We start from the raw sequence: 20,496 nt of genomic DNA on the forward strand, positions 1-20,496 counted from the left end.
CCATTTTCCTCAAAGATGGTTATTATCCCCCCAAAAAGACTCTTCACTTATTAAGCAGTAATTCCCCCTCTCAATTTTTAAAAAATTTTTATTTTTATTTTTTTTAAGATTTTATTTATTTATTCATCAGAGAGAGAGAGAAGAAGCAGAAGCAGAGGGAGAAGCAGACTCCCCACTGAGCAGGGAGCCCAGTGAGGGGCTCGATCCCAGGACCTAGGATCATGACCTGAGCCGAAGGCAGACTCTCAGCAGACAGAGCCACACAGACGCCCCTCAATTTTTTAAAAAAAGATTTTATTTATTTATTTGACAGAGAGAGAGAGAGATCACAAGTAGGCAGAGTGGGGGGAGTAAGCTCCCTGCTGAGCAGTCCGATATGGGGCTCCATCCTAGGACCCTGAGATCATGACCCGAGTCAAAGGCAGAGGCTTAATCCGTTGAGCCACCCAGGCCCCCCCTCAGATTTTTTAAAAGGTTTATTTAGGGACACCTGGGTGGCTCAGTTGGTTGGACGACTGCCTTCGGCTCAGGTCATGATCCCGGAGTCCCGGGATCGAGTCCCACATCAGGCTCCCAGCTCCATGGGGAGTCTGCTTCGCTCTCTGACCTTCTCCTCGCTCATGCTCTCTCTCACTGTCTCTCTCTCAAATAAATAAATAAAATCTTAAATAAATAAATAAATAAAATAAAAGGTTTATTTATTTGAGGGGCTCCTGGGCAGCTCAGTGGGTTAAACGGCTGCCTTCGGCTCAGGTCATGATCCCGGTGTCCTAGAATCAAGCCCCACATCAGGCTCCTTGCTCAGCAGAGAGCCTGCTTCTCCCTTTTCCTCTGCCTGCTGCCCCTGCTGGTTCTCTCTTTCTCTGTCAAATAAATAAATAAAATACTTTTTAAAAGATTTTATTTATTTGACAGAGAGAGAAAGATCATAGGTAGGCAGAGAGGCCGGCAGAGAGAGAGAGGAGAGTAGTTTCTCTGCCAAGCAGAGAGCCCGATGAGGGGCTTGATCCTAGGACCCTGAGATCATGACCTGAGCCGAAGGCAGAGGCTTGACCCACTAAACCACCCAGGCGCCCCATTAAATAAAATATTTTTAAAAATAATTTTAAAGATTTTATTTATTTATTTGATAGACAGAGATGACAAGCAGGCAGAGAGGCAGGCAGAGAGAGAGAGGGAAGCAGGTTCTCTGCCAAGCAGAGAGCCCAATGCGAGGCTCGATCCCAGAACCCTGAGATCATGACCTGAGCCAAAGGCAGAAGCTTTAACCCACTGAGCCACCCAGGTACCCCAAATAAAATATTTTTTAAGAAAGATTTATTTATTTGAGAGAGAGCACAAGAGCATGGGATGGGTGGGGCAGGGAGAGAGGGAGAGAACTCTCTGGCAGTCCCATCACCATGTCCCCGGTGGATCCTGAGACCATGACCCGAGCCTAGATCAAAAGTGGGACGTTTAAGGGACTGAGCCACCCAGGCGCCACTCCCCCTTTCAATTTTTTTTTTTTTTTTTTTTTTTTTGCTGGGTACAGTATACTTTATTGATGGTACATGACAAGGTAGGGCTCCCCAAGCCCCTTCCCTTCTTCAGGGGGTTTGTGATGGAAACAGTGGAGGTTGAGAGATTCTCAGTGTTTTAGGGGATAAGTTGCGGCAGGGATTCCCCAGCAGCTGAGGGCCTCTTTCTTCCTTTTGTTCTGGCTGGGGCTGGTGGTTCAGGGGGCTCTTATTCCTTGGAGGCCATGTGGACCATAAGGTCCACCACCCGGTTGCTGTAGCCAAATTCATTGTCATACCAGGAAATGAGCTTGACAAAGTGGTCATTGAGAGCAATGCCTGCCCCAGCATTGAAGGTAGAGGAGTGGGTGTCACTGTTGAAGTCACAGGAGACAACCTGGTCCTCAGTATAACCCAGGATGCCCTTAAGGGGGCCCTCTGATGCCTGCTTCACCACCTTCTTGATGTCATCATATTTGGCAGCTTTCTCCAGGCGGCAGGTCAGATCCAAAACAGATACGTTGGGGGTGGGGACACGGAAGGCCATGCCAGTGAGCTTCCCATTCAGCTCAGGGATGACCTTGCCTACTGCCTTGGCCGCACCAGTGGAAGCAGGGATGATGTTCTTGGCAGCCCCTCGACCGTCACGCCACAGCTTCCCAGAGGGGCCATCCACAGTCTTCTGGGTGGCAGTGATGGCATGGACGGTGGTCATGAGTCCCTCCACAATGCCAAAGTTGTCATGGATGACCTTGGCCAGAGGAGCCAAGCAGTTGGGGGTACAGGAGGCATTGCTGACAATCTTGAGGGAGTTGTCATACTTCTCATGGTTCACAGCCATCACGAACATGGGGGCATCAGCAGAAGGAGCAGAGATGATGACCCTCTTGGCCCCGCCCTTCAAGTGAGCCCCAGCCTTCTCCATGTTGGTGAAGACCCCAGTGGACTCCACAACATACTCAGCACCAGCATCGCCCCATTTGATGTTGGCAGGATCTCGCTCCTGGAAGATGGAGATGGACTTCCCATTGATGACAAGCTTCCCGTTCTTAGCCTTGACTGTGCCGTGGAATTTACCATGGGTAGAATCATACTGGAACATGTAGACCATGTAGTTGAGATCAATGAAAGGGTCATTGATGGCGACAATATCCACTTTACCAGAGTTAAAAGCAGCCCTGGTGACCAGGCGCCCAATACGGCCAAATCCATTCACTCTGACCTTCACCATCGTGTCTCGGGCACACGGCTGGCACTGCACCTGAAGATGCGGCTGTCTGTCGAACGGGGAAGAGCAGAGAGCCCCCCTTTCAATTTTTTAAAAGGCCCAATGAACACATGTTTCACCCTACTCACTATTACCGAATCTGTGGTCTCCATATTCACGTTTCCCTAACAATCTTAAAAGTATACTTGGTAGTTGGGTTTGTTCTAACAAGGAGCCCAAAATTCACCACAGGATGCTTTCCCGTGAACTTCTCGGGTCTTTGAAATCTGTAGCCATTCCTCAACTTGTGTACACCACTTGTTTCTTAAGAAACTAGGTCACTTTGCCCTGTACAAATTTTCACATCCTGGCTTTGGCTGACACCATCTCTGTGGTGCCATTCAAGATGTCTTTCCATTCCAGGAATACCCCGTAAAGTGAGAATTAGGGACACCTGGGTGGCTCTGCCATTTAATCGTGTGCCTTCAGCTCAGGTCATGATCCTGGGGACCTGGAATCGAGTTCCACATGGGGCTCCTTGCTCAGCCGGAAGCCTGCTTCTCCCTCTGCCTGCAGCTCCCCCTGCTTTGCTCTCTCTTTCTCTCTCTCTGATAAATAAATAAATAAATAAATAAAATCTTTAGAAAAGAATAAAGTGGGAATTAGACCAGATTCGGACTCAGAGTGGCAAGAGGTACACACTGGGAGTGCTAGGTCTCTTCCTGGGCCATCATGTGGCAGTAAACTATGGCCAGGTCCTGATCTCTCTGTTGGAAAGTTTCCCGTCAACCTTTCACTTATTGGTCTTAGCGGAGTCTTCTGAAACCAAATCCAACCAGGTCTCTCCCCTGCTCAAAGACCCCCTCCCCCGCAGCAGGAACTCTCCCACACTTTTGGTGGGAAGATAAATTGGTATAGCAATAATGGAAAAAAGTGTGGAAGTTTCTCAAAAAAATTAAAAATAGAACTACCTTTTGACCCAGAAATCCTCTTTCTGGGTATGTATCCAAAGGAAACAAAATCAGTGTATCAAAGAGAGATCTGCACTCCCGTATTCAGGGCAGCATTCTTCCCAGTAGCCAAAACAGAAACAACCCCTGTGGCTATCAGCAGATAAATGGATAAGGAGAATGTCACACACACACACACACACACACACACACGTGTAAATGACAAAGTATTATTCTGCCATGAAAAAGAAGATCCCACCATTTCCAACAGCTTGGATGGACCTTGACAGCATCACGCTAAGTAAAGTAAGTCAGACAAGACAAATACTGTATGATCTCACTTAGGTTTGGAATCTAAAAAAAACCAAACTCGTGGAAATAGAGATGTAATATACAGCATAGAGCCTAAAGTTAACACTACTGTGGGGGCCCCTGGCTGGCTCAGTCGGTAGGGCATGTGACTCTTGATCATGGGGTCCTGAGTTTGAGCTTTAAGTCGGGGAGTAGAGTTTACTTAAAAAAAAAAATACCATATTGCATATTTGAAATTTGCTAAGAGAGTTGGTCTTAGAAGTTCTCATCATGGGGCACCTGGCTGGCTCACTTGGAAGAACGTGCATCTCTTGATCTTGGGGTTATAATTTCGAGCCCCATGCTGGGTGCAGAGATTGCTTAAAAATATAAGTCTTTTTTTTAAAAGAACTTCTCGGCCCCCTAGATGGCTCAGTGGGTTAAAGCCTCTGTCTTCAGCTCAAGTCATGATCCCTGGTCCTGGGGTCAGCCCCGTATCACATCACATCTCACATCAGGCCCTCTACTCAGCAGGGAGCCTGCTTCCTCCTCTCCCTCTTCCTGCTTCTCTACCTACATGTCAAATAAATAAATCTTTAAAAATAAATAAATAAAATCTGTCAAATAAATAAAATCTTTTAAAAAATTAAAAATAAAAATAAAAAAGAACTTCTCACTACAAGATAAGAAAACTTCTCTATCTGTGTGGTGGCAGACGTTAACTGGGCTCATTGTGGTAATCATTTGGAAATAGATACAAATATCGTATCGCTATGCTGTGCACCCGAAACTAATGTTCTGTGTCTTCCTTGCTGGGCCAACGCCCTCCCTAACCTTACCCATTTCAGACACCCATCTCCTTGAAGTCCTTCACATGCCTGCCTCTGGACCTTCCTACTAGAGATTCCTTCTGCCTAGAATGCCCTTTTCCCCCATGATTCACTTGCTAATTTGCTTCAGATCTTTTTTTTTTTTTTTTTTTTTTAATTTATTCAGCAGAGAGAGAGAGGGAGAGCACAAGTAGGCAGAGAGGCAGGCAGAGGGAGAGGGAGAAGCAGGGGCTCCATCCCAGGACCTTGGGATCATGACCTGAGCAGATCGCAGACGCTTAATGACTGAACCACCCAGGCAGCCCTGATTTACTTCGAATCTTAATCACAGCCTCAGAGGGGTCTTCCCTGACCACCCCATTTATAATGGCAATCTCACCCTTTTGCTGTTCCCTCTCCTGCTTTGTTTCCCTGCACTGTGCATATTACGCCCTCATAAATGTTTTACCTGGTCTTGATGATCTCTCCCCCTTCCCTTTGGAATATGAGCTCCATGAGGCAGACGCTCACCTTGCCCACTGGGGAATCCCCAGCCCCCCTCACGGAAACATTTCTGTCCACCTGTCCCTCTCATTGTTCTAAATGCACTTGGAAGTCGATTGCAAGCACGTAGCAGGTGCTCAGCTAATTGTTCCTGAGTGGGCAAACACAGATTCCACTTGGCAAGGCACACAGCCACAAGGCTGCTGGAGGATGTGAGATGGGAGAGAAGCCTGGGGACAGGAAAGGGAGGCACAAGGGTACAGGGACAGCAGAGGGCCTGAGGGTAGCCGTTTGAGATTTTTATCTTGGAAGGTTTGGGGCAAAGGAGGGGAAAGGTCCCATCTGAGGTTGAGAAACATTTGTCTTGCTGGTGACAGGTTAGAGGGAGGGAGCGCCGTGGTGGCTGGGAGACCAGGGAGGAGGACAGGCTGGGACAGTGTGAGGTCAGAGGGAGGAGAGATGGCTGTGAAGCTGGGTCCTCCACAGGGACTTAGTAACTAACTGCTGGAAGGGGGATGTCCAAGAGGACCTTGAGGACAGCTGAGGCTATCCCTGAAATGGGACAGCCATGAGACAGCTCAGGGAAGACCCTGAGAGCCAGGCTGAGGGGCTGGGAGCTCAGCCCCAGCACATGGGGAGTCATGGTTAAGCAGGAGAGGGACAAATGTGAGTTTCAGAAACATCCCTGTGGCCGAGTGGAGGCGTTGAGGCCAGGCCAGTAGCGTTGAGGGGAAGGATGGGGCTGGACAACAGGGGTAGGGAGGAGCATACCAGTAAACAAACAGAATGGCCCAGAGCACAGAAGCCCACGCTTGCAGAGATCCCCCACCACCACATGTAAAACAGAGGGGCTGAGAAATGGACAAACCAACACAGGGCACCAAATCTATCTGCAAGGACTAGGCCGCACAGTCCCACCAGAGGGAGACAGCCATGTGAGACACACAGATGAGGGACAGACAGACCAGGCGCAAAAACTCAAGGGTTCCTCGTCAGCTGTGTTACCCTGTTCGAAGAACTGCATGTTCCCTGACCTAAGACATCCTCCCTCTGGCCTACTGAATGGGTTCTATTCATATTCCCATCTTAGAGATGGGCAAACTGAGGCTCAGGGAGGTCAGTCACTTGCAAGATCACGCTGTTGGAGGTAGAGCTAGGCTTCCAACCCAGGTCTTGGGACACCCCTGTGAGTGTCCAGACCTTGGTGTCCTGTTTCTTTGCCCACGTGGGTCGTTTTTGTTATGAGGACCCACGTCTGCAGGCGTCTATCCGCCCCCCACCTCCGGGATGCCCACCCAGTTGGGTCCTCCCCTTTCTGGTTTCTGACTTTCTGCAGGAATGGCGCTCCTGATCCGGCTTGTCGAGTGGGTCCGTGGGCCAGAAGCGTGCCTCTGCATGCCTCCTGTGGTCCCAGCCTCTGTGCGTGGATGACATCTGAGTGTGTGTGTGTCCTCGTCAGAGGAGCTGGGAGTGTGAGGGGGAGTGCCTGGCTGGGGCTGGGCTGGGGGGTGGAGGCAGGGGAGGGGGCTGTCGCAAGGGCTGAGAGGGGAGTGGAGTTCTGGAGGAATGTTTACCAGACACGGAGAGAGCCCAGAGGGACAGCGCCCAGAGCTGGGAGAGAGAGCCGCACAGCCTCCCTGCCTCGCTGGCCCAGGATTTGGGGTGCAGTCCTTAGAGCGCCTTCCCCCTCCTCAGTCTCCCTCCGGGGCCCCTTTAAGACAGGGCTGGTCCTCTCCTCCCAGAGTTAACCCCTCCAAGCCCAGGTGGCCCCCTGGGCTCCCGCTGGTGGGCGGAGGCAGAGGGGGAGCCAGGGGCGGGGAAAGCGTTGCCCGAAGTCTGAAGTCTGGGAGAGAGAGTAGGAGGCTGGGGAGCAAGGAAGGCGGCGGCCGCTGAGGAGAGCCGGTTCGGGGGCCCAGCCGTGGCAGGCGGGCAGTGCCAAGTTCAGGGAGCCTGGAGCTGGGGGAGAGGGCTGGGGACAGCCCGGCCCTGCCCCCTCCCCCGCAGGGTGCCCAGCAACTTCTGAGGAAAGTTTGGCATCGTTTGCGTGGTGCCCCGAGGATGGGCAGGGTCCCGCTGGCCTGGTGCTTGGCGCTGTGCTTCTGGGGATGCGTGGCCCCCAAGGGTGAGTGATGGGGCCCTGCTGGGGGTGGGGGTGGGGGGACGACCCGGGGCTGGGCTGAAGCAGGAAGGAGAGGAGTGAGGGGTGGATGGCAGGTGTTGAGGGGAGTCTGGGCTGGCCCAAGGATTGTCTTTGGGACAGCAGAGGGGGAGACAAGGAGACACCGAGTTAAATGAGTTAAATGGGGAGAGAGGAGAGAGGCCGGGGAGAGAAAGGGGCTCAGAGAGGAACAGGACAAGAAACAGAAACTGGGAGGGTCAGAGATGGAAAGAAGTGAACACAGAGCGAGACAGAGAGACAGAGAACCTGGGGGCTGGAGTGGGGCTGGACTTGACTCGTGGGGGTGGGGGGCGCTTAGGGAGAGGGGCTGAGCTGGGGGCTGCCCCGGAAGGAATCTTCCAGAAAGGAGCACGAAGTTAGGCAGTGGGATGAGGAGGACTTCAGAGCTCTAGGGGGGAACGCTTGTCACTGTCACCCTTCCACACACTTGTCCTTACCCCATCACTGTCTGTCTGCTCCAAATCTGGGATGGGGGTCTCCGGCTCTGGCTGTAGACCGCCATCTCTGTGGAGCTTCATTTCTCTGTCCCAGTCTCTGGTTTCTGTCTCCCTACTTTCTAGGTGTCTCTATAATGTCTCTGTCTCTTTGTCTGTTTGCCTCTGTGTCTCTCCCCCAACTTTGTCCCCCTCTCAGGGGTGTCTCTCCCTCACTTATCATCCTCTCTGTCTCTCTGGTCTCTGTCCCTCAGCTGTCTCTGAGTCCTCAAGCTTGACTCTGTCTGGCTTCTCTCTGTCTCTCCTTCCCTGTTTCTCTTCTCTCTCTCTCCTCTCCCTCCCTCCTTTTTTCCTTCCGCACCGCACCGTCTACCAGCACCCATCTACCACCAGCAGTCCACCACCAGCCGATCTGTCAAGTCTCTAGAGACCCTAAGGAAGGCAGCAGGGGCGGGAACAGGGCCTGGCCCTGCTGGGCAGTCGGGAGCGTGGGAGGATGCCAGATCCCCGGCCTACTTCCCAACAGACCAAGAATGAGGCCCCTAGGAAGGACGGAGGCTGGACCCCAGTCCCCTGGGAAGGCTCCCATCCTCCCCCAAAGCCTCCACCTTCCACCCCCCCACCCCCCCACTGAGGTCACTTTACAACTATGTGGGCCTAAGGGCCTGGCAGGCTGGGAGGAAATCAGGGGTTCCTAAGCTAACTCTTTCCCCATCTCCCCACAGGAGCACAGGCTGAGACAGACCCTTTTGTGGGGAGTCCAAGGAACGTCACAGGTGCCCGGGGACTCATGGGGACCCTTCGGTGCGAACTCCAGGTTCAGGGGGAGCCCCCTGAAGTGACCTGGCTTCGGGATGGACAGGTGCTAGAGCTGGCAGACAGTACCCAGACCCAGGTGCCCCTGGGTGAAGATGGGCAGGATGACTGGAAAGTGGTCAGCCAACTCAGGTGCCCAGCCTCCCCCTGACCAGCCGCATCCCTCCTGATCCCTGTCCCCACCCCACTCCCCAGCCCCCAACCTCCATCACATGATGGGTAAAAAATTATGGGCAGGAGCCCCACCTGGGCTGGAACCCCAGTGTGGCCACTCGCTAGCTGTGTGGCTTGGAGAATGTGATGTAACCCTGGGTTTCACTTTCCTCTTCTGTAAAACGAGTTAATAATAGTACTCACTCCTTAGCTCTGACGAGTTTCTAGTCCTGACCCCCTTCCTGCAGTTCTGATGACCCCTACCCAGGGTCCAGCACTGACCCCGAACCTTTCTGTCTCTCCCCTTGTCCTGTTAGAATCTCCTCCCTGCAGCTCTCAGACGCGGGGTGGTACCAGTGTGCGGTGGTCCTGGGAGGAAAAACCTTCGTGTCCCAGCCTGGCTACGTTGGGCTGGAGGGTGAGCCCTGGGCACAGAGGTCGTGGGCGGACAGGAAACCTGAGTGGTCAGAGGGTGCTGGAAAATTTAGGGGATATGCAGCCTGGGTGTGTCAAAGATATTTAGGGGGTCGGGAAGCTGGGGAGTCTGGGAATTACTGGGGGCAGGCCTGGGGGGGATTTTATGTCCTGGGGGAGAAGATATCTTGGCTTGGTTGTGACATGTCCTAGGGGCAGACATGGTTGGGGTAGGACATTCTGGGGATCGGGTAAGGAGTCAGAGGTACAATTTAAGCCTCTCCCCTGCCCCTCAGGGTCTCACTTTTCTCACTGAGACTCAGATGTCCCACGGGTCAGATGCTGGTGGGGAAGTACCCAGGGGTACTGGGATCTTGTGTTCTGGGGGTAAAGGCCTGACAGGTTGGACATCTGAAGGACGTTTGGATGTCCTGAGGAATCAGATACAGAGGTCAAAGAATTTGCAGTGAGTCAGACACCTGGGGAGCTCAGAGGGACCTTGGCAACTACCATGCCCCCCACCCCAGGCCTGCCTTACTTCCTGGAGGAGCCTGAGGACAGGACTGTGGCCGCCAACACCCCCTTCAATCTGAGCTGCCGGGCACAGGGGCCCCCAGAGCCTGTGGACCTTCTCTGGCTCCAGGATGCGGTCCCCCTGACTCTGGCCATGAGCCATGGCCCCCAGCAAATGCTTAGAGTTCCAGGTAAGTCTGGGGAGTAGCCAGCTCTGCCTAGAGGGCCAGACAGGATGGGAGCAGGGAGCAAAGGAGTCTTTTGTGCTCCTGTGTGAGTGCCTGACCCTCTGTCCTTCATTGTCTCTTTCTGTCTCTGTCTCTGTTTTCTCTCTTTGTCTGAGTCTCACCGTCTCAGCATCTCTATCCATATCTACCCCTCGTCTCTCTCTCTCTGCTTTCTCTGTCCCTTTTTGTCTCTCTGTCCTCTGTTTCTCTGTCTCTTTCTGCTTCTCTGTGTGTGTCTGTCTCCCTGTCCCTCTGTCTCTCTTTATTCCCCCCAGCTTGTCTGAATAGAATTCTTTGTCCCGGGTTTCCTCTGAGCTGTCCCATGGCCCAAATGTGTGTGTGGGCCTGATGTCCCTTTGTCAACCCCTGACCCCAAGCCTGGCACCGGAAGCACCAGGCTGTTTTCTCCTCCACCTCCTCCACCTGCCCACCTCTGTATCAGAAGAGCTGAAAGCGGAGAAAGAGGAGAAAGTGGGAGAAAGAAGGACAGTTCCAGGGAGAGAGAGAGATCAAGAGACATGGGAAGGGACAGACCACAGAGGTAGCTTAAGATGCAGAGTGACAGGACAGGGAGGTCTGAGTGACAGCAGAAAATCTCCTAGCTTCAGAGTGACCATCCATTTCCGCACCACAGAGATGGGGCAGGACCTAGCTTGGGATCACAGCGCGGTCAGAGGTAGTGTGAGGGTCCCTGCACATAGCCGTTTCTCCCTCACCGAGGAAGGAGAGTTGGAGGAACACAGCCGGGTGAGGATCAGTCTGAGGGAGGCAGCTGGACCCTGGAGGGCTTCAGCTTCCGGCACCCCAACCTGCTGCCTCTGTCTGCTGGGATGGGGCGGGGTGGGGGGCTCCTGCCTGAGGGTCTCTTGGGCTAGAGGGAGGTGTCCACATTCTCAACATTCCGGGGGCTCTGAGTGTGCAAGGAAGAGGTGGTGAGCATGCCAGCCCCCAGAGGGGTGACTCAGGCCCATGGCTCTGGGGTCTGAGTCAGCCTGGCAGGACCCTGGAGATAGGAAAGGAGAGGGGGATGGGCCACTCATGCCATCCCAGGAAGGAGAAATGGGGCAGGCCCCCCCACCCACAGACATGAGAGGGCCCGTGTGTGTATCAGTGTGTGGTAAAGCTGTAGGGGGAGGGTGTCTGTGGGTGTGTGTCTCAGTGTGTGTGCGAGGTCCTGTCTGTATGTATCCGTGTCCCTCTAGATCTGTGTCTCAGTGTGTATGAGTGTGTTGTGTGTGTGTGTGTGTGTGTATGTGTCTAAGAATACCTGTGTCAGCCTGGCCTCTGTCCTCCTTTGCACTTGCGTGTTCACAGCTGTGACTCGCTGTGTGAAGGTGGCGTGTGTATGTGTGTGTTTTGGGGGAGAGATGGCAGAATGAGGGGAGGGAGTGTTTTGTGGCTATTTTGCATCTAGCTCCCTGTAGAAAAGTGACATTGTCACGTCACAGGTGTGCATCTGTGGGTGTGAGTGTGTCGTGGTGTGGACACCTGTTTCCTTGTGGAGATAGAATGTTGTCAGTGGACAGTTTAGTCTTCCTTGGTGTGTTTTCACTCACTGTGGCTGTCCACACATTTGTCTGTGTCCACACATGTCTCTGGGGTTCCCTTGCATAGGTCCTGAGGGGGGGGTGTTGGTTTGTGACTCTGACATGGACCCCGATCTGTGTGTGTGTGGGTGGGTTGGTGGGTGAGAGAGAGAGAGAGAGATCTACAGCAGGCGGTAACAACTCCCTTCTTCTTCTGTCCGGTCTCCCTATGTATCAGCCCCAGCCCTGATTGTCTCTTGGTAGATAAACTTGCCAGCCTGTGTGTGTATGTATGTCTGTGTCACCTCTAGGCACATGGCAACTATGTGTCTGCCTCACTGTTTATGCAAGTGAGTTTCTGTATAGTCTGCCTCTTGGTAAATGTGTCCAAAGCGACCTGAGTGTCCAGCTGTGTTTGAAGGACTGGCTTTGTTTGTTTGCAAGCAAGTCGACATTAACCTTATTCATGTCCTGGTGCGTATCTGTTGGACCACTCCAACCTCAAGGTCTGTGTGTGATTCCCTGTGTGTATTTCCACAGGCAGGTGTGTGTGTTTGTCAGTTTTGGGGGGGGGCAGGATATTGCATTGCTAGGTGTTTGACTGTGTGTTTATGTTTGTGATATATGTGTTTGTGTATGTGCGCCAACGTCAGACCCTGTGTAGACACGTGCAAGTCACTGGCTGGATACTGGTGTCGCTGCGTGTTTGCAACCCCATCAGCTCCTAATGCAGCTTAGCCAGTGCCCGGTTTTCTGTTTCTGTGCCAGTAACGGCCCCTGTGTGTTAAGTGTGATTCATTGTGTGAGCGTGAGGGTGGGGGGAGGTGCCGTGTCAAGGAATTTTGTCCGTTTATGTGTGTCTGTCCCTCGATCTGACTCAGGGCGTGCCCCTTCTCCTTCCATCTCTCTGATTCCCTCGGAAAAAGCGCGGGCGTGGGAGGAGGAGGAGCGGGAGCGGAGAGGGAGAGGGACTATGCATCTGGGAAGCACATCTGGAGTGGGCCGGCTCCAGTGGCGGAGGGAGAGCCCGCTGGAGGGGAAGGGTCCCAGGGCCCTCCATTCCTGCTCTCCTCATCCTCAAGGTGCCCTCTGAGGCCGAGGAAGGGGGGATCCTGCGCCGCGCGCCCCCCAGCCGCCACCGGAAGTGCCGGAGCGGGAGGGGGCACCCGGGTGACTCACGCGGGGGCAGGAATGCTGCGGTCGGAACAGGACCCGGCTCCAGAACTCCCTCGCGCCCCGAGGCTCTTTGGACGGGCAGCACCAGCCCCTGCGCGGTGACCCTGGCGGGCCCCCACGTGCCAGGTGGCTGGACCGGACCCAGGCTCCCCGCCCCCTCCGGCAGCCGACCCGGGGCTGTCCTGCCCCTCCCCCGCCGGCGGGGGCTGCGGCCGGGCTGGGCACCTGACCTTGGCTGCGGGCTGCTGCCTGGGCAGCAGCGCTGGGGAGCTTCCCTGCCCACCCCCTTCCGGCCTCGGCCGACTTTCCCTCATTCGGCTCCCTCTGCCGACTGAGAAAAGGAAACTTTGTGTCTGCGGGTTGATGGTGGTGGTGGTGGGAACAGGAGAGAGCGCGCGCGCTCACACACACATACACTTTCACACGCAGACCGAGCAGGAGGCACACACAAGCCTGCAACATCCATAGACAAACGCAGTCTACCCGCAGACACCCAGAAACACAAGGTACATATTGGAGCGCCTGGCTGACTCAGTCCGCTAAGCATCTGCCTTCCTCTCAGGTCATGATCCCAGGGTCCGGGGATCAACCCCCACCTGGGGCTCCCTGCTCCACGGGAAACCTGCTTTTCCCTCTCCCCCTGCTCATTCTCTCTCTCAAATACATAAATAAAATCTTTAAAAAAGAGAGACATATTGGGGCGCCTGGGTGGCTCAGTGGGTTAAGCCTCTGCCTTCGGCTCCGGTCATGATCTCAGGGTCCTGGGATCAAGCCTCACATCGGGCTCTCTGCTCGGCAGGGAGCCTGCTTCCTCCTCTGTCTATGCCTGCCTCTCTGCCTACCTGTGATCTCTCTCTCTCTGTCAAATAAATAAAATATTTTAAAAAAAAAGAGAGAGAGACATATTAAGTCACTTACCCATAGAATTACACAGGCTCATATTTCTACATACATACCCAGAAACACTCAGGTACACAAAGGCATACACGTAAAGTCATTCACTTGTTCAACAAGCATTTATGGAACACCTACTGTGTGCAGGGCTATTGTGGACCTGTATGAACCTTGGCATACAGCAGGGGACTGAATAGACAGAAACCCCCGCCCTCCTATAGCAGGGTTGACAGACAGTGAGCAAGACATACAGGTAATGGGCAAAGTATGTTGTGATGAGAAGAGCCAAAGAAGAAAAGTAAAGCTGGGGAGAGGCTAGATATGGCCATGGGGTCCTGGCTCTGAACAGGGCGGCCAGGGACAGAGTGACAGAAAAGGTTGGGTCTGAGTCCCAAATGTGATTGAGTGTGGGAGAGAGCCCTGTGCACTTCTGTGGGAAGATAGAACAGAGATGCAAAGTTCCCGAGATGGGAATGTGTCTGATATCTGAGTTCCCAGTGAAGTGGGGGAGGGGGACGGGAGTTGGTAGGAGCTGAGCTTAGAGCATATAAATGAGCGAACACCTCTGGCTTTACATACAGCCATCAGGGCCTTTTTCTTAAGTGTGTGTCTGCTAGGGATATATGTGCCTCCATGTGTGTCTGTTTGGCTCAGTGTGATCGTGTCTGTGTTTGTGCAAGTATGTGATTGTATGAATGCGTATGTCTGTGTGCGTGTTGGTGTGTGTGTCTAGGTATGAGTATGGGTACTTTTGTATGTGTGTGTGTAACTATGTGTTGGTGTATGTGCCTGGTGTGTCTGTGTGTAACTATCTCTGTGTACACGTATGAGTATGTGTGTTTCGGTGTGTGTGTTTTTGAGTGTTGTTTGTGTGAGCATATATGTGTGTCTCTGTGTATGAATGTGTGTGTGTATGTGTGTCTCTGTGTGTGTGCCCATGTGTGACTGAGTGTATATGTGTCTACAAAGTGGGGTACTAAGACTGAGGCCACCAGCCTGTCCTTCTGTCTGGGGACAGAGGCCTGTGCTCCCAGCTCAACCCCCACCTCCCTTCCAGCAGGAGCCCATGTGGGCTGCACTGACTGTCGGGCAGGGCATGGTAGGTGGTGGCTCAGCATGGCCTGGGAAACCGTCCTTCCCCTCTCTGACACTGGGCCTCTCCTTTTATGACTCCCCAGGTTTGAACAAGACATCTTCTTTCTCCTGCGAAGCCCATAACGCCAAGGGGGTCACCACGTCCCGCACGGCCACCATCACAGGTGAAGGAAAGGGAGCTGGGGATTTGGGTGTCAGAGGGTGTGTGGTCTGGCCCAAAGGTCAGAGCTGGGGTAGAGGGAAGGGGGGTCTAGAGGGGAGCTTCGGGCAAAGACCCCCCAGGGTCAGCCCTGCCCCTCATGTCTCCACAGTGCTCCCCCAGCGGCCCCGTGACCTCCACCTGGTTTCCCGCCAGCCCACAGAGCTGGAGGTGGCTTGGACCCCAGGCCTGAGCGGCATCTACCCCCTCACGCACTGCACCCTACAGGTGAGACCTTAGACTTGGCTCAACCCTCCTCCTTCCACCACACATAAGCCCCCTGCCCCTCCCTGGGAAACCAGCCCTTCCCAGCCATGCATGTGCTGAGAGGCAGTAGAGCCTCCAGTTGAGTCAACACTAGATGTCTTGGCTTCAGATCCTCCCTCCACCACCAGCAGCTGCAGGAGATGGGACCTTGTGACTTAACCTCACTGGACTTCAGTCTTATCTGTAAAATGGGCAGATAGGCTTGTTGTAAGAATTCAATGAGTGAATACAAGGACCAAACTTAAAATAGTATCTGGAACATAGGTAATGCCTAATAAACTATTAGCTGTTTTAACTTTTTTTTTTTTTTTAGTATTAGTAATACTGACTCTGGCCAGAGTGGGAATCCTAAGACAGCATGGGTCAGAACCTTCTCTGTCACCAGCAGGTGACCACAGCCCTGTGCTTCTCCCATCCCAGCCCTGATCACTCTGGGTTGCCGCTGTCTGAGGGGTGAGTCTCTCTCCCCACTGGACCGGGATCTTTGGGAGGAGCAGTCCTGGCCTGTCTCAGTCACCACTAGGTCCTCACGATTGCCCAGTGCAGGGTCCAACTAGAGTAGGACACATTTGCTGGAAGAATCCCTGACCTGAAGTGTTCTAGACCCAGCCTTCAGCACCAGAGTTGTTCTTAGTCTGCGCTAAGAAAAACAAACGCAGATCTCTGAATACAAGACCCAATTCTGGCCTGAAGTTCTTTGAGATCTGGAAGTTGGAGTGAGGGCAGGACAGTGTCTGCCCCGACAGATGATAATAATTAGTAATGCCCAGTGTTTATGGAGTGTCATCTCTGTGGTGGGCCTTATGTTATGACTTTATGTGTTTATGTGTGTTTGTGGGGGCAGGGTCTGTGGAGACACCCGCTTTCCAGATGTAGAAGCTAAGGTTCAGAGTAGTTAAGCAACCTGTCAAGGATCACAGCCAGGAAGTGGCCGAGGTGGGATTTGAACCCTCACCTCCCCAAACCCAAACAGCCCCCTTCACCCTCTTGGAGACCATTCAGGGCCAACACTTGATCAAATAAGAGCTGTCTTTCTTGTAATTACGTGCCCTAACCCTAGAAAGTAATCTGCTAATCTTCCCATTTTCAAGGGAAGGAACTGAGGCCTGGAGAGGGGAAGTGATCTGCCCTCCCCATGGGCTTTAAAGGATAAAACTGATTCAATCTTCAAGCGTGGGCCCACTTGGGAGATCTCAAATGCTAGGTCAGGCATCATCTGTACCCCCCAACCCACATGCGTCCAGTGTCAAAGAAAAGCAGAAGTGTGTCCTCTTCCTTCTCCAGGGCTCACTTCCTGCTGTGCCTGGCCTGGGGCAGGAGGGTTCGAATGGGAGGGCTGCAGGGAAAAGAGAAGTGGGAGTGGGCACCAGGAGGCTGACTGTCTGGACCTATGTCCCTGTGTCCCCTTTGTCCCAGCAGAGGTTCCCCTTCTCATCTGTCACTGCAGGTCAGAGAGCGGGCATGGGACAGCTTCCATCCCCCACCCCCATCATATTACCCACCCTCCCAGACCTCATGGTGGGATCCTTCCCCACAGCTGTCTGTGGGATTCTGGGCAAGTTGCTGAACCTCTCTGGGCCTCTGTTTCCTCATCTGTAAAATGGGAATGAAAAAAGAAACTGTCCTCAGAGGGTGGTGGCAAAAAGACCAGGAGTTCAACCAGGATTGCGCCTGCTGGGGTGCTTGATACAGAGTCTACACTGGGGAAACGTTAACCATCGATAGGATGCACAAACCGACTTCTGTGCTGTGTGTCATCGAGCCTCATACCTTGCCAGGTAGGGACTCTTACATGCCCATTTTCCAGAGATAGGAATGGAGACTCAGAGAAATAAAGACACCAATTCTAGGTCACACAGCAAATGATACCCAAGCCAGGACTTGGATATCCAAGATTCTTTGGGTCCACACCAGTAAGCGGTAAACTTCCCTCTGAGAACACTCAGTATGACAGTGTGGTTGGGTCTCCTGGTTGCTCCCCCGGTGTTGAGGGGAGGTGGCAGCATCCTTGTGGTGTGTGGCTGTAGAGGTTGTTGTTATGTGTGGCAGGGCTATACAAATGTCTATACCTGCTGTGGTCCCTGCCATGCTGATCGTGTTATTCCTGGGGATCAGGCGAGTGTCCCAGCTGGGGACGCTGTGTAGGGCATGCAAAGTTTGCTACTTGTAGCCGGGCAACTTCTGTCTTGTGCATGCACATACACACACACAATAATAGCAATAAACACTCACCGTGCACGGCCTCCTCTAAATGCTTGCAAGCATCAGCTCACTCAACCCTGCAAGTTAGGGAGACATTGTTGTTATCCCATTTTACAGATGAGGAAACTAAGGCACAGTGCTAGGGGCTAGTAGAGGCGGGATCTGAACCCCAGATCCAGCGTCTCTGCTCAGCACCAAGTTCTGCTGCCTCTCTGAACAGAGGAGAAGTATTGTTACTATCACCAATGTTCTTATTTCTTTTTAAAGATTTTTATTTATTTGAGAGTGAGAGAGATAGAGAGAGCACAGCAGGGGGAGAGGGCAGAGGGAGAGAGAGAAGCAGGCTTCCCGCTGAGTGCGGAACACTATGTGGGGCTTGATCCCAGGACCCCGGGATCATGACCTGAGCTGAGGGCAGACACAACGGCCTGAGCCACCCAGGCGCCCCAAGGCAAAAGTTTTGAAGACAGGTTGGGGTTTAGTTCCCAGCTTCATCAGTGACAATCTGGTAACCTTGGGCAAAGTGATTCTATCTCTCTGAGACTCACTGTCCTCATCTGTAAGTGGGGATGCCCATGGTACCCAAACACAGAGCTGAGGGTCAGCTGAGCTCAGATGTGTAAAGGGCTTTGCTTTTTTATTCAGATATGCATAACGTGCATAATCTTCAGTGTGCACCTAGATTGTTAAACACAAATGTTCATCCATGTCACCACCCTCCAGATCACCACCCACCAGCTCCCCACCCACAAGGATCCCTGAGCCCCCAGCGATGCCCACTCTTCTGATTTCTCTTGTAGGATGTTGCTTTTATCTGTGGTTGAATGTCATTGTCATTTTATTGATGCTGATCACCTGCCCTGCTCCGCACAGCTTGTCCTACCTTCAGCCTTTAGGTAGCCCTGGAAGGCATTTGTTCCTCTAAGTGCCCATGTTCCAGATGAGGAAACTGAGGCTCGGAGAGGGCAAGTCTTGCCAGAGGTGGCTTTTACAAGTGATGGCGGAGCCACATCATGCATCTAGGAGGTCTTCTCGCTTTGCAGCTGCATGTGCCCCTGTTACACCAGCACAGAGCACTCTCTCTCGCGCGCGCGCGCTCTCTCTCTCTCTCTCACACACACACACACACACACTCACCCTTGCCAAGTTGTGCCATCACCCCAGGACCACCCCTACCAACTTGTGTGAGCCCCGTCTTGAGATCTCCTGGCAGTCCCATCCTCAAGCCCCTTCCCTCTCCCCAGGCCGTGCTGTCAGATGATGGGGTGGGCGTCTGGCTGGGAGAGCCAGACCCTCCAGAGGAGCCTGTCACCTTGCAAGCGTCTGTTCCCCCTCACCGCCTTCGACTGGGCAGCCTCCGTCCTCACACTCCTTACCACATCCGGGTCGCCTGTACCAGTAGCCAGGGCCCCTCACCCTGGACCCACTGGCTTCCTGTGGAGACACCGGAGGGAGGTAAGAAGGGGCTGGTGTGACGCAGACGTCACTCGCCGCGGCTCGCATCTGTGCCACCCCAGGCATCTCCTGTCACCCATTAGCCCCAAGTGGCCTCAGTCCCTCCCACCCAGCCCCGGACTCCCCAGCGTGGCCCACTGGCATCTCTCCCAGACCTCTCCCCTGTGCTTCCGCTCATGGCAGGCCTGCACGAGGTGCCCACGTGCGTTCCCTTTGCACTCTGCCCCTGCTTCCTGGGAACAGGGGAGGGGGTCAGGAAGAGGTGGGGGTGCCAGCTTCCCCTCTTCCCTGTCCTCCAGTGCCCCTGGGCCCCCCCGAGAATGTCAGCGCCATGAGGAATGGGAGCCAAGCCCTGGTGCACTGGCAGGAGCCAAGGGCGCCCCTGCAGGGCACCCTATTGGGGTACCGGTTGGCCTACCGAGGCCAGGACACCCCCGAGGTGGGTGCTGCTGGCAGGGCTGGGGCGGAGTGGCTGGGAGGAGGGAGATGGGGAGGAAATGTCAGGGTGGACAGGACAGTGGTGTGGGTCGGGGTAGTACAAGATCATACAGCACCTAGGAGAACACGTTCTGGGGAGGTTTAAGGGGTCTGGGGAAGGGGTAGGGAATGGCTATTTAAAAGCACTGTACAAAGCGTTTCAGTAGACTTCCAGATGTCCTGTGACGCTTTTATAGCAGATAATCCTAGAACACCTTGAAGAAGGGGTGATTTTTCCTATTGGGCACGGAGGTGATGTTGGAGCAACAGCACCCTGGGTTGGACAGATGGGGTGGGAGATTGGGTGGGAGATCAGGAGGGCATAGAGGAACGTGGGTGGAAAGATGGGGATGGGGGTTCAGTCCCCCCTTGCTAGCACTTGACAAGGGGCAGTTAATGAGGCAAAGGGCCGGTGCTCGTGGAGCTGATGGTGGAGTGGGCGTGGGGATGGAGAGTGGAGGTAGGGGTGGTGGCGAGGAATGAAGGGTGGGAGGAGGTAGGGAGGAGGGGTTGGGGGCAGGAGGGGGCTTTTGGAAAGATGGAGATTTGAGGCTGAGGGTGAAGTTTTAAGAGTTAAGGGCAGATAGGGGGCACTCTACCCTGACACTCCATCCGACATCCTAGGTGCTCATGGACATAGGGCTAAAAAGAGAGGTGATCCTGGAGCTGCGGGGGGACGGGACTGTCCCCAACCTGACAGTGTGTGTGGCAGCCTACACTGCCGCTGGGGATGGACCCTGGAGCCTCCCTGTGCCCCTGGAGCCCTGGCGTCCAGGTAAGTCCCAGTCCTGCTCAGCCCCCTTCAACCCATTCTCAAGGACCCTGTCTTGCCCTGATGCCCCTGACTTTCTCCCTGTACCTTTCAGTGTTACTTACCCCAATCTAGGCTCTTTTCCCACCCGGAAGCTTAATGAGAGTCTCGTCCATGTCACACCAGCCTTACCCTCTTTGAGCATGTCCTGCCTCTGTCCTTTCTCCTCACAGGACAAGGACAACCAGTCCACCAGCTGGGTAAGGCTTCCCACCCTCTCTTCTCCCTCCTTTCTCTCAACGCCCCCTGAGGATCCCATCGCCATAAACATACCCGTTGCCATTGCTTTCATGTTTCCCAAACTCATCACTCTAATCTTCTACTTCTGGGGTTTGTGTGGTCCTTGATGGAGTCGCCTGGAATGGCCCTGCACATTATAGGTACTCAGTGAATTGTGGTTG

The 20,496-nt window shown here is 53.7% G+C and overlaps 2 protein-coding genes across 6 annotated transcripts in view; one reads left to right on the top strand and one right to left on the bottom strand.

Annotated features, from left to right (window-relative positions):
- Positions 1-1,495: 1,495 nt before the first annotated feature.
- Positions 1,496-7,953, bottom strand: LOC309852550 (glyceraldehyde-3-phosphate dehydrogenase-like). Its single transcript, XM_082709374.1, has 2 exons — positions 7,874-7,953; positions 1,496-2,773 (listed from the first exon to the last, which is right to left on the bottom strand). The coding sequence occupies exons 1-2, from the start codon at positions 7,936-7,938 to the stop codon at positions 1,726-1,728; spliced, it is 1,113 nt and encodes a 370-aa protein (XP_082565500.1). The 5' UTR covers positions 7,939-7,953; the 3' UTR covers positions 1,496-1,725.
- The window catches only part of AXL (AXL receptor tyrosine kinase), a 28,351-nt gene continuing 14,143 nt past the window's right edge, over positions 6,289-20,496 (top strand). Inside the window, exons 1-10 of one of the 5 annotated variants that reach the window (XM_082709318.1) lie at positions 6,289-7,379; positions 8,596-8,818; positions 9,157-9,257; positions 9,781-9,957; positions 14,768-14,848; positions 14,996-15,111; positions 18,597-18,807; positions 19,107-19,246; positions 19,909-20,059; positions 20,269-20,295. In XM_082709318.1, the coding sequence (XP_082565444.1) occupies positions 7,316-7,379; positions 8,596-8,818; positions 9,157-9,257; positions 9,781-9,957; positions 14,768-14,848; positions 14,996-15,111; positions 18,597-18,807; positions 19,107-19,246; positions 19,909-20,059; positions 20,269-20,295 (1,291 nt within the window). In that variant the 5' untranslated portion in view covers positions 6,289-7,315. Of the gene's footprint in view, positions 7,380-8,595; positions 8,819-9,156; positions 9,280-9,720; positions 9,958-14,767; positions 14,849-14,995; positions 15,112-18,596; positions 18,808-19,106; positions 19,247-19,908; positions 20,060-20,268; positions 20,296-20,496 lie in introns of all 5 variants that reach the window. The other 4 variants (XM_082709320.1, XM_082709319.1, XM_082709321.1 and 1 more) reach the window with 4 other exon arrangements.

The sequence above is a fragment of the Mustela nivalis genome (assembly GCF_964662115.1).
Source record: "Mustela nivalis genome assembly, chromosome: 18".
Lineage (NCBI taxonomy): Eukaryota > Metazoa > Chordata > Mammalia > Carnivora > Mustelidae > Mustela > Mustela nivalis.

What these genes read in the sequence shown, in the direction of transcription:
- LOC309852550 (XM_082709374.1), bottom strand. Translation starts at nt 7,938, where the DNA reads ATGGCGGTCTACAGCCAGAGCCGGAGACCCCCATCCCAGATTTGGAGC. An exon ending in AGCAGACAGACAGTGATGGG is followed by an intron (nt 2,774 to 7,873) that starts GTAAGGACAAGT and finishes CCCGTTCGACAG; the next exon opens with ACAGCCGCATCTTCAGGTGC.